The following is a 12,679-nucleotide window of genomic DNA, read 5'->3' on the forward strand; positions in this document are numbered from 1 at the left end:
TCAGTTAAAAAATTCAAAAAATCATTTTTCGAATAAATTGTCATCACTATATGGTAAATGTCTTGACTTGCAGCAAAAAATTGACATCGTCTATGTGGCAATTGTTTATTTATTTGAACAATCAGTATTGGATAAATAAATTTATTTAAAATTAGCCGCAAATAATTCCCGGGTTAATTTACTGACATTCAAAAATTTGAATTCCCGGAAAGTAAAATGTAATTTAATTGTAAGTTTAAAATTCATTTTTATACAGATTATTATTTATATAAAAATTCGCGGCAATTGTCTTGGTACTAGTTGGTAAAAATGATGCACTGCCAACTTCAAGGTGTAGAGTAACCACAGGTTCGCGTCGTTCAATTCACGGTTAACCGTTCGTTCATCATCATAATCATAAACTAAAACTACATTTAATGGTTTTTATAAAATAATATATCAAATACGCGGATATTTAACGTAACAATAAAATGTTTAAATTATTTAAAATACGGTCATCATTACCGCCAAGCCGCATTGTTTTTATATAAATGGGTAATTATTGTTATTAGTAAGTGATTTAAGTGATAAAATAAAAGTAAAAAACATAATTCGTCTTGTATACGATACGACAGATTATATATTTGCTTTATATTGATACATTTTTTTCAACAATAATCATAGGCCGTGCGGTGTCTATGCATAATTTAAGGTACTGATATTATTACAGTATTCAAATTTTAAATAATTTATTACGTATTTTTATTTTTTTAAATTACTTTTATTTATTTATATCAATATCAAGTCAAACTATTAATTTGTTTACGTTAGAAGTTTGTATACGTGTGCGTACAAGGACATAACCTTAAATTTTATCTGACCAATGCTTTATTATTTGTTGTTTATTGTTCCTGTTATTTTTAAATCCACCTGTCAAAATTTATCAGTTACTTTATTTTTAAAAATTTATTTAAAATTAAACAATAATTTATTTACTGTACGATATTTATTTTCAGAATTTGGACGGTGTTCTAAATCTGTTGGTCTTGATTAGATAAAAGAAAACAAAAAAAGCAGAGACGATGTCAGAGATTGTTTATCCATCGGCTTGCAGGCCAGTCACGGAAGATTTGGGTGCCGATGAATTGATCAGGCGGCTGAAGGTATTGATAATTTTTTTCGGTTGCTGGCAAATGATATTTAGCGATTGAAGATTGATAACTGGCGGGTAACTTTGTTTCAGACACTTGCTCACACACTGCAAGCGATGGGTCAAGACGAGGGCGCGTACCAGCAGTACATCCCCCTGGCACTTCACTTGGCTGAGGAATATTTTCTCCAGCACCCGAGCAAAGACGTCCAGCTGTTGATCGCATGCTGCATAGCTGATGTCTTGAGGGTCTACGCGCCAGAAGCGCCTTACAAAGATGCAGAACAAGTTAAAGGAATTTTTCTGTTCCTCATTAAACAGCTGGCCGGTCTTAAGGATCCCAAAGACCCAGCTTTCAAAAGATACTTTTATTTGCTTGAAAATTTGGCGTACGTTAAGTCATTCAACATGTGCTTTGAGTTGGAAGACTGCCAGGAAATATTTTGTACACTTTTCTCACTTATGTTTAGAATAGTCAAGTGAGTACTTTAGTTTTTATTAAGGCCATTCTCGGACAGTGTCCTCCACTTTTTTTTAATTTTCAATGACTTAATTATCGTAAGCGTGTTAAAGTTTAATTAATTAAAAAAAAAAAATGAAACCTTAATTGAAAAAAGGACAACGCAGTAGTAATGTCGCCGAGATATAGAATTTAAAAAAAATTATGATCCTGAAGTTAGCCGACGTCTAATAATTTTTGAATTTTTTTTTTAAGTAGTAAATCATAAAAAAAAAATATTTGAAAAAATTGCACCTACAGTTTTTTAAATTTTCTACATGTGCATATTTTTATTTTTTTTTATTTTTGCAATTCATTTGGTGAAAAAAAAATCCAAAAATTTTTAATTGTCTGTTAACTTCTGGATCGTAAAAAATTACTTACAATTTTTTAATTGTAAGTTTATGAAACGATCAGAGATTGATATTTTTTGTAATGAAGGGATAACGGCTTAACTAATCAACTTAATTGACTTCCTGTATTTAATTATTGGGTAACTTATCATCTTACCATTAGTTAATTACAATATAATATACAATATATGAGATAATAGGGCTAGATAGTTATACAATATCGCATTTAACTGTGTGCGAAAGAAAATAGAGAAAGATTGGTTGCTTGAAAGTTAGTGTGTGAGCACTATGCAGAGAATTGACTAGACTGCATTCCTATTCTTAGGTCCATTTATCACATAGTTTTTGTAGGATTTGGTGTCAATTAAGTTGATCAGTAAAGCCGTTATCCCTTCATTACAAAAAAAAGATTACTTCCATTGCAAGTAATCATGAAAAATTCTGTGTAACTCAGAAGGAAACACGATTTCAGACTGCGGGTGACGTCAGCCAACTTCACCCTGGTCTGAAATCATTTTGTTTCGACCCTTGTCACACAACATACTATAATCGCCTTTATATATTTTGTATTTTAGTGATGAGCACTCTGGCAAAGTAAAAAGTTTCATGTTAGAAGTTTTGTGTCCACTGATCACAGAGTCCGATACTGTTAGTAATGAACTTTTGGATATTATTCTAATGAATATTGTCGAGCCAAATAAAACACAGAAGAAAAATGCTTATTGTCTTGCTAAAGAGTTGATCATCAAATGCAGTGAAACATTGGAACCATATATACAAGCAGTAAGTTGTCATTTTTTTATTAATATTTTGCAATCAAGTTCCAGGTCATATCTTATAAAAAAAATCCCAAATATAAGAAACCATGCGATAGATATTATATTTATGTATATATTTATCAGTATAAATCTCTAGATCCAAACTGATTTACAAATAGTGTCAATGACTTGTATTATCAATTTCGGTATCACTGAAAAATCGCGGTCTCTGCTCGTAAATTAAATCATTAGCAATGGGTATATTTTTTTTTATATTTTTTCACCTGGAACTGATAAATTTATATGAACAAATATAATAATTTATTTTATAAATTAAAAATTACAGTTTTTCAATCACGTACTGATACTTGGCAAAGAAGAAAAAGAATTACAGATATGTAAAAAAGTATACGATTTAATATATGAGTTGAATCATATCTGTCCATCTGTACTGATCTCAGTTCTTCCACAACTGGAATGTAAATTAAAATCATCATCTGAAACCGAACGTCTCAATGCGGTGGCACTTTTGGCGCGAATGTTTTCTGAAAAAGGTTCACAATTGGCCTCACAGCACACATCACTGTGGCGTGCGTTTTTGGGCAGATTTAATGATATAAGTGTAGCTATTAGAACAAAGTGTGTTCAGTATTCAATGCACTTTCTGCTAAATCATCCAGAGTTGCGTAAAGACATCACGGAAACTCTAAAGTTGCGTCAACATGACGCGGACGAGAATGTCAGATACGAAGTCGTCATGGCTATCGTGTCAACAGCGAGACGGGACTTTGAAGTAGTTTCCGACAGCGAAGACCTTCTGGAGTTCGTCAAAGAAAGGACTCTCGATAAAAAGTTCAAGATCAGGAAAGAAGCCATGTCCGGGCTGGCGTTAATTTACAAAAAACATTTAAACGACGCTGATGTTCCCCAGGCTACCAAGAAAGCTGTCACCTGGATCAAGGATAAAATTTTGCACGGCTACTACATGACTGGTATGGAAGATAGATTATTAGTTGAGAGACTTTTGAATACTTGCCTTGTACCTTATCAGCTGCCTGCTGAGGAGAGAATGAAGAAGCTGTACCATCTACTCGGTACCATTGACGATCATGCATCAAAGGCTTTCGTTGAGTTGCAGAAGCACCAACTGGCCGTGCGCAGAGCCGTCGCCGAGTGGCTTGAAATAGTAAAGAAAACGGAGGCAAACTCCGAGCTGATGAGTAAAATTCTCCAGATATCGCGTTTTCTCCCGGATCCGATGAAAGCCATGGAGTTTTTACAGAAGTTCAGCGCACATATGAAGAAAGATCCCTCACTTTTACAAGGCATGGAGACCATAGTCCGGCCAAATGTCTCCTGCAAAGAGTGCACGGAGACAATAACAACAGTACTGAAGAAATTAGGACAGCCGGTGATGACGAATCTGTATTACAATACAATTAAAATGTTACTTGAACGTGTAAGCTCGGTTACTATTGATGAGGAAGCCATCAGAATACTAATTGGCTACGTCGAGGACTGTTTGAAAGGCGGTAACACCATTGAAGAGATTGGTTTGAACCCAAATAACGCTGGTGAAAAAGGTCTGAGACTTCTTGTAATTTTGTCTTTCGTATTCGGGCCTCATTTTCTGCACAACGACATCTTGAAGCAGCTGATCCACTTACTCGAGCTGGAAGACGAAATGGTTGGAGCTCTGGTGCTGTCAATATTTACTTTCCTGGGCAAGTACCGGCCGCTGTATGAAGTAGCGCCGGATATTATGAACATAATGGTACCAATGTGCAAAAATTTTGCGCTGACTGGTACACCAAAGCAAGCTAAGCAAGCGATACGCTGTCTCTTCGTTAACATGACAAACATACACGACACAATATTCCCTGAAATAATTGAGAGAATTAAGACAACTCTCATACCAACATCTGAGCACTACAGAACGTCAATAGTAACCCTGGGACATATTGCTTACAATTTACCAGACAAATATCATGTACAAATAAAAAATATGGTCTCTAGGAAAATAGTTAAAGAGTTGCTGGTCAAGGAAAACAGCGAGTCGACAGCAAATTCAATCGAGGGTGACTGGTGTCCCGAAGATCAGCTGCCAGAAGAGACACGGTGTCGATTAGAGGGATTGAAATGCATGGCGCGTTGGTTACTGGGACTCAAGACCGACAATCTGTCAGCTCAAAAGACTTTTAGAATGTTGAATGCGTTTGTCGTAAATAAAGGCGACTTGCTTCAGCAGGGACGTCTCAGTCGGGCGGAAATGAGCTGGCTGAGACTTCAGGCCGGTTGTTCAATGCTTAAAATATGCGAACAAAAGGGCGTAGGTGATCAGTTCACAGCCGAACAGTTTTATAATTTATCACAACTGATGACTGACGACGTGAAAGAAGTAAGAGAAGCGTTTAGCGTCAAACTACACCGCGGTCTTGGCACGGGAATTCCCAACAAATGTTTACCCCTCGACTTCATGGGCTACTATGCACTTGCTGGCAAGGAACAGGACAAGAAGTTGAAATATCTGCTCAAGACACACATGCAGACGGATATAAACCGGAGGAGAGATTACGTTAAAGCCTTGTCTGTGGGTACTGGTGAGCGTGCTATGGGACAGTTGCCTCACATTCTGCCGGACTACATGCTAGTATTTGCTGTCCCAGTGTTAGCCCATGACCCGGAATTCACTGATCACCTGGACGCCAGCCAGATGAAGACAATCCAGTCGTGTCTTTGGTTCATTCTTGAGCCTCTTATTACAAAAAACGAGTACTACTGTTATGGATTCTACAAAAATCTCATTGAGCGGATGAAGACACACAAAGATGCGCTGAGGCCTGATGATCACATCATGAACTGCAAATTATGGGCAGTCTGTGATCTTGCTATGAATGTTATTTATACTAAAACCACAAATTTCGATATGAAAGAATTCCCAAGCGAATCCCGTATCCCAACGATGTACTTCAAACGCTCGGATGACCTATCGTCTAATATAGCAATGAGCTACTTGCCCCCAGAGATGCAAGTCAACATGACAAGTCCCAAGGGTAAAAATACACTTCTTAATCTCGTTAATGACAAACCCGGCAGGAGGGCGAAGGCTAAACAGCAAAAAGAAGTTGGAATCGGACCTAATGAAACTGATGCCCGAGTAAGTATTTCATTATTTTTATTTTTATTTGTTAGTTAATTAATTAATTGATGAAAAATTTAAATCACGAGTTTATTTAAATGTGAGCTTGAAAATTTTTTAAATTATAACGGAATTAATTTTCAAGCTGCATATTGGAGAAATGGAATGTATTGATGCACAGGTAAAGGCTATTGTTTAATAAAACTGATTTACTTTGTTATTTATGTGAATTGTTGATAAACTTCGTTGATTGTTTAAAAAAAATACTGACTGTTTATTTGTTATTTTAGCCTGCGGAAGCGTCAGAAACTAGAATTCAATTGCCTGGTATGGAAGAAGAGGTAAATTTAATTTATTTTTAGTCTTCAGTCTTTTTTACTATAAATAATTATTGGGGACCGATGGTTTTATTTGCACCATACCTGTACTGAAAGTATAAATTCCCGCTCTGTTCGCAGAGAAAGTAAAACGGCCCAATCTGGGTGTTTGCCACTGGGGTTAGAATGTCCTACTTTCCTCCCTAGCTGTGTAATCTACTATATCATGATACCAGCATCGAACTTTAAGTTTCAGTGTCTCTATAGCCAATAGAAACAAACTTATTTCAGTAAAATGCCGCGAATTAATATCAGCAAAGCGGGCAGAAACTTTTACGTTTCGTCCCTTGAAAGTTTCTGCCCGTTAATTGAAGACATTCGCAATTTAAACTGATAGGATAAGACCACCAGTACCCAGCTTCTAACCAGTAGCCAGTCAGTCATATATTTTATCATTCGCTCAAAATTTATATAGATATAATTTAACATGAGGTGGATGGCTACTGGTTTGGGACTGGGTACTGGTGCTCTTACTCTACTTGTCATTTATTTAATAGTAATTTCAGACCATTAATTTTACGTACGTGACAGTTCTGACTGTGATAAAATTTATAAAAATTAATGTGAATAATAAGTAGTACTTATAGTTTTTGTTTCATTATAAATTGCAAATGACAATTTACACGGAGAAAAATGTTGGCTCGAAACCTACCAATTATTATTATGCTGTCGACCAAACTTGAAACAAGAAGGGAAGCATCCAAAAAATTAATGTACTCCTATGAAAAATTATTATGCTGTATCATAACACTTACTACGCGCGAGAAACTTATTGATAAGCTTTAATAATAATTACTTTCATACATTATAATACTTGTGATGCGGCATAATAATTTTTTATAACAAGGGTTCGTACTTCTTTCTCTATTACACTCAAGTCCACGAACGGTACTATCTTTGTTGCACTTGTGCAGTAAATGGAAACTTTGGCCTAGTTTTTCTCTTAAACAAACAAATATTGTCAAACAATTAAAGCGCACTTCGCTAGATTAGACAGTAGTGCATCAATATGCGGTCTGTATTTTGTATTTAGAGATTTTGGTTCTAAAAAAAAAACTCAGCCGAAAATATTTAATAACCCCTGATAAGAGCATAACAAATTTTTGGATGCTTCACTTCCTGTTTCAAGTTTAGTCGACGGCATAATAAAAATTGTTGTTTTGAGCCAACATTTTTCTTCGTGTACGCTTACGCTAATAATTGATGACACTATTGGTCTTAAATTTGCTTGTTCCTGACTGGCTGCTGATAATGAAACTTCAAGTACCAGTGCAAGTAATCATGAAAAATCTAGTATGTAACTCAGGATAAAACATTTTAGACTGAGAGTGAAGTCAGTCAACTTAACCCTGGTCTGAAATCGTGCTGTTTCATCCCTTGTCTCACTACTGAACTATTTAGTAAAATACTAAGAAGAACAATTTTTTTTTTACAGATTGATGAACCACCAGCGAAAAGAGCAAGAGAATCAGATAAAATAAGTAAATAATTGTATGAAATGTTGAGTGAAGAAAAAAAAAGAATTGAATTGAAATGGGGATTAATTGCTGCGATAATTAATCGCAAATCTAAAGAAAAAAACTAAGCACTATAAATTAGAAAACAGAATATTTTGGTTATGTACAACAATTAATATACCTAAGTCGTTCGCGTATTCTTAGATTATAAGCTGTTGAGGATACATTCAATCTTGATCAATTTATAATAACAATTATTTTTATTACGACTTGTACTTTTTTTTTTCTGTTTATATTAAACTTTGATCATAAGATTGGCATTAGCGCTGGCTAGTTTGAGTGATTGCGATTATGGTTTCATTGAGTAAATATTTAAAATAAAAACACAAAGTTAAACTACTGTCGCTATCGCTTCTTAAAAAAGTAACATTTTCATTAATAAATAAAGAGAAAAAGAAAAAAAAAGATAAATAAGTATGTAGATTTAAATGTACCCTTGATTTTATACTGTCTTTATTATATCAATGTTAAGAAACTCAGTAATTTTTATTTAAAAATTAAGAGTAAAATTATTTCATCACATTGTTCTCTATCATCATTATAATTATTATTAAAAAACAAATATAAATATATATATATAAATATAAATGTCAAATTAATATTTATCTTGATGATAAATGATAAATTTATTTAATGTTTGTTTTTAATTTTATTGGTAATTTCTAAATTATATTTTTTTTTATCGCGAGTGTTCTCTGTCTTGTGTTACTTTTTTTAATAGAAAAAAAAAAAAAAAAAAAATAAGTAATTTCATTTATTATACGTTAAATATTGATTGGAATAAATCGATCACTTGTAAAAAAAAAGTTGACCAAAATTGCATTCATTTGAAATTTTTATTTTTTTTTATTAAAAAAATTAAAAAAAAAAACGTCATACTTTAAGAAATAGGTATCATATATATATAAATATTAATATGTAATGAATTAATGAGAGAATTTGAGAAATGTGTGAATGAATTTGACGGGTGACTTAAGTCGCGTAAAATAATAATTAATTAATTAATGACAATTAAAATTATAAAATAAAAAAAAATAATTGATATATTTTTCACAGAAATTGCAGCGCAATTCTACTCAAACTTGTTCATAAAATTTTTTAGTAAGACTTTAAGTAAATAACTAGAAATAATAATAATAATAATTAACAATTAAAGTACTGAAAATGAAAGTACTCAAAACAATAGATTGTAAAATCATTTTCTAACTAAATATTAATTAATTATTAAAGTAAAGAGAAAAATAGCGTGTAATTGAATTGCATTACAATTTCTGTGATTAATTGATTACTTATCGGACTTGCAAGCTGACAAATTCCGAGGATCCGTGACGAATTGTATTGGTTATATAATAAAAGGAAGAAAAATAAAAAAAAATTGATTGAACAATGAACGAGTATAGAAAAAATATTCAGTTATGAATATAATGGCATTATATTGATCTTGATAATTAAACTTTAATTTACATTTAATTCATTAATTTTTTATTCTATCGTCTCTTCGACTTTTGTGCTCCACCTCTTCCAGGTCCTTTTTTAGTAAATGGTTTTTTTCCCGGCATTGATTTTCTTCCAGGCATCGGACTCTTTCCTGACATCGGTTTCTTTCCAGGAGCTCCTGACTTTCCCCGGACTTTCCCAGACGTTTCTCTCTGTACTTTATTCGCGCTGTAAATTGAATAATTTTATTTATTAATTAACTGTCATATTTAATAATAATAATAATTAATTTTTGTTTTATTGATGACGTGGACTTACTCATAACGCAAACGTTTAACGCCTTTTTTACTTGTGTCCGTAAGATCGTTAGTGAATGATGACTTGGATCGTTTCTTGGGACCTAAAAAAAAAATAAAAATTAATTAGAAAAGTTTAAAAAATAATTAATTAATTTTTTAAAATGACAATTGCCTTTTTTATCAGAAGTTCTTCTATCGCCGTCTTCGATGACAGTTCGAATTTTCTTCATCTTGCCCTTCTTTTTAACGAGGCGGGCTTGATAAGCAGCAACTTTTTCCAATTCCTTTAGAGCTCTGGCTTCTGCTGGATCCAACTCTGGTTCCTTCTTCTTTTTCTTTAATTTATTATTAGCAACCAAATTACTGGGCCCGTCATTTTTTTCTTTTTTGGTTTTTATTTTTTCGGTCAACTTCAGTTTATCTTTCTCGAGTTTTCTTTCTTTAGAAGTCTGGAACCAGTTTCTACGAGGGCCCTCTTCTTCTTGGAGCAATTTTTCCGCTCTGTTGGTCTGATTCTCAATCTTGGCAATTTCCTTCTCCATTTTTTGTTCCTGGAGTATTTTTTCCACATCCGGCTCCAGAGATTCAAGTTTCTTGTTGTACTTTTCAATTATATCGGGAGCAATTATACGATTCTTTACTGGATTTTTAGCATTCTTTATAATTTTTTTAACTAGCACGCGCTCTTCCTCCCCGGCAAGAGATACCGAGACACCAACTCGTCCCGCCCGAGCAGTACGACCTACCCGATGAATGTAATGCTCCAACGTAGCCGGCATCACAAAGTTGATAACAGTTTTAATCCCACTGATATCCAGACCTCTCGCCGCGACATCAGTCGCCACCAAGACGTCAACCTCAGCGTCTTTAAATTTCCTCAAATTCTCCAAACGCTGGGGCTGCGATATGTTCCCGTGCAACTCTCCCACCTGAATGCCCAGCAACCCCAAGACAATGTGAAGCCTGTGGGCCTGTTTCTTCGTCTGCACGAAGACGATCGTGTGGTCCCTGAATGTCCTGCATATCAGAGCAGCAAGAATAGCTTCCCGATCTTTTTCGCGGCCGGCCCTGATTCTTATGAACTCCTGTCTTAGATTGAAAGCAACGTCAATGTTACTGTCGACAAATATCTTAACCGGTCTGTCCAAAGAAACAGCAGCCAGATCCTTTACTTTTTCCGTCATTGTAGCAGAGAACAGCATCGTTTGCCGGCTCCTCGAGCATTCCTTGACAATGCACCCCAACTGGGTCTCGAAATCTTCATTGAACATCCGGTCGGCTTCATCAATAATCAATACTTCGATGCTGTTCAGCGTAAAATTAGGAGTATTTTGAATGTGATCGATCAAACGACCTGGCGACGCTATAATAATATCAGGGTTTCTACGCAAAGCGGCTTCCTGGGCCTTGATATCGAGACCACCGACCGCCAATCCGGCCTCTATGTTGGTAAACTGGCTCAGTTGTTTCGTTACTTGGTACACTTGGACACCCAGCTCTCGAGTAGGCACCAGAACCACTACTCTGGTGATCGCTGGTCCGTCGACGGGTTTGTACAGCAGTCGTTCCAGTGTAGGGAGCATGTACGCTGCTGTCTTACCGGTTCCGGTTGCGGCACAACCGCAAATATCGCGACCCATCAACGCAACGGGAATCGTCGCTGCTTGGATCGGCGTCGGCTGGACATAATTCATCGTAGTGATGGCTTTTAGTAGCGGCCTCGACAGGTTCATTTGATAAAATGTCGCGGAGTTGTCCGCTGTTGCCGTTTCCTCGAAATCCATGATGTCCGCTTTGTCATTCTTCTTTTTGCCTTTGCGTTCTTTAGTCTTGAACGTGTCCTTCTTCATCTCGTCATCCGACAGGTAGATGCCTCCATCTCCATCTTCATCATTATCATCATCAGTATGATGGCCATCAGCATCCTCATCATCATCATCATCGACTTTGATCGGATGTTCTTCAACATTCTGCTCACGGCGAACGCGTTTTATCTTATCATCAAGCTTGAATTTGGCTTTGCGCTTAATATATTTATTCAAATCATTCCAAGTGTCTTTATTGTACTCCGATGCGTCACTTACAAATGTGAACTTGGTATCGAAATCTTTTTTCTTTTCGTCTACTGATTTTTCTTTGTGAGGCTGGACCTATTTTAATTAATTAAATAAGAATTATCATCAATCATTAATTATGATACTGAACTACAGTGTGAGTGTAATTGGCAAGTGGAAATTTTTGAAATTTTTGAATAAATAAAAATAAAAAAATGCGTATTTACATCAATGAAAAATCAGCACGCGCATTTATTTAAATTTATAAATTGTCTCATGTCTGGTACATTTACCCTCATTAGTGAACTTAGCCGACGTCTGATAATTTTTTGATTTTTTTTTAGATGATAAATTATAGAAAAAGAATATTTTGAAAAATTGCACCTTTAGTTTTTTTAATTTTCTACATGTACGTATTTTTATTTTTTTGTAATTGAGTTTTTGAAAAAAGAATGCGGAAATTGTTAATTGCCTGTTGACTTCAGGATCATTAATTACTTAATCATGATCATGAAAGCAGAAGGCAGCTAACATTTTTTTTTTAATAATTAAATACAGAAAATTTAAAAAACGCATATGGATTTTTAAAAATTTTGCCGCGTAATTTATAATATATTTAATTTAAAAAAAAAAATAAAATAATTGTCAGATTTATGGTACTTTGAGTATCGTTATTAATAAATTATAAATAATGTAAAAAATTACTCACATCGTCATCACCAAATTCTGAATTATCAGAAAAATTTTCAACTTCCTCATCATCGTCAATTGTTTTTATTAAATCGTATTTACTCATAATTAATTAATTACTTAATTATTAAACTTTCGTAATTTAAAAAATAAATTTATAGGTTATTTTAAAAACACACGTGCTCACGTGTGACGGTAATTATCAGTGGGGATGACTACTAAAGTCCTCTCGGAAAGTAAGTCGCCGTCGGGAATTTACGGAAGCTTTCGGTTTGTAATGTCAATATGTAGTAACGGCGGGAAATTAAATTTGTTTTTAAAACTTGAATTAAAAATCGACGGCGACTTACTCTTTTGAAGGACAACATTCTGAGACTTTTGTAAAAAGTAAATAATTATCTCAAATTTTTTATTTTGAATCAAAATT

At 34.4% G+C, this 12,679-nt stretch overlaps 2 protein-coding genes across 8 annotated transcripts; one reads left to right on the forward strand and one right to left on the reverse strand.

Annotated features, from left to right (window-relative positions):
• Positions 1 to 110: 110 nt before the first annotated feature.
• LOC130667396 (sister chromatid cohesion protein PDS5 homolog B) lies at positions 111 to 7,754 on the forward strand. Of its 7 annotated transcripts, none has more exons than XM_057468948.1 (9): positions 327 to 550; positions 664 to 691; positions 996 to 1,142; positions 1,223 to 1,608; positions 2,557 to 2,764; positions 3,086 to 5,896; positions 6,024 to 6,059; positions 6,169 to 6,219; positions 7,691 to 7,754. In XM_057468948.1, exons 3-9 carry the CDS (start codon positions 1,062 to 1,064, stop codon positions 7,742 to 7,744), a joined length of 3,627 nt encoding a protein of 1,208 aa, XP_057324931.1. In that variant the 5' UTR covers positions 327 to 550; positions 664 to 691; positions 996 to 1,061; the 3' UTR covers positions 7,745 to 7,754. The 7 variants fall into 7 exon arrangements, with proteins under 7 accessions (XP_057324956.1, XP_057324931.1, XP_057324949.1 ...); XM_057468966.1 differs by having other exon boundaries at positions 327 to 534; XM_057468973.1 differs by lacking the exons at positions 327 to 550; positions 664 to 691 and adding an exon at positions 111 to 229.
• Positions 7,755 to 9,180: 1,426 nt separating this feature from the next.
• On the reverse strand, positions 9,181 to 12,470 carry LOC130667429 (probable ATP-dependent RNA helicase DDX27). Its single transcript, XM_057468997.1, has 4 exons — positions 12,272 to 12,470; positions 9,681 to 11,658; positions 9,528 to 9,609; positions 9,181 to 9,437 (listed from the first exon to the last, which is right to left on the reverse strand). The coding sequence occupies exons 1-4, from the start codon at positions 12,356 to 12,358 to the stop codon at positions 9,260 to 9,262; spliced, it is 2,325 nt and encodes a 774-aa protein (XP_057324980.1). The 5' UTR covers positions 12,359 to 12,470; the 3' UTR covers positions 9,181 to 9,259.
• Positions 12,471 to 12,679: the final 209 nt, after the last annotated feature.

Source organism: Microplitis mediator, chromosome 1 (genome assembly GCF_029852145.1).
Source record: "Microplitis mediator isolate UGA2020A chromosome 1, iyMicMedi2.1, whole genome shotgun sequence".
NCBI classification, from domain to species: Eukaryota; Metazoa; Arthropoda; class Insecta; order Hymenoptera; family Braconidae; genus Microplitis; species Microplitis mediator.

Bases quoted from the DNA above. Each gene is read 5' to 3' on its own strand.
- LOC130667429 (XM_057468997.1), bottom strand. From the start codon at position 12,358: ATGAGTAAATACGATTTAATAAAAACAATTGACGATGATGAGGAAGTT. The intron at 9,610-9,680 runs GCAATTGTCATT...TTTTTTTTTTAG, and splicing joins AAGAACTTCTGATAAAAAAG to GTCCCAAGAAACGATCCAAG. The intron at 9,438-9,527 runs GTAAGTCCACGT...TTCAATTTACAG, and splicing joins GTTAAACGTTTGCGTTATGA to CGCGAATAAAGTACAGAGAG.
- LOC130667396 (XM_057468973.1), top strand. From the start codon at position 1,062: ATGTCAGAGATTGTTTATCCATCGGCTTGCAGGCCAGTCACGGAAGAT. The intron at 1,609-2,556 runs GTGAGTACTTTA...TTTGTATTTTAG, and splicing joins CTTATGTTTAGAATAGTCAA to TGATGAGCACTCTGGCAAAG. The intron at 5,897-6,023 runs GTAAGTATTTCA...TTAATTTTCAAG, and splicing joins CTAATGAAACTGATGCCCGA to CTGCATATTGGAGAAATGGA.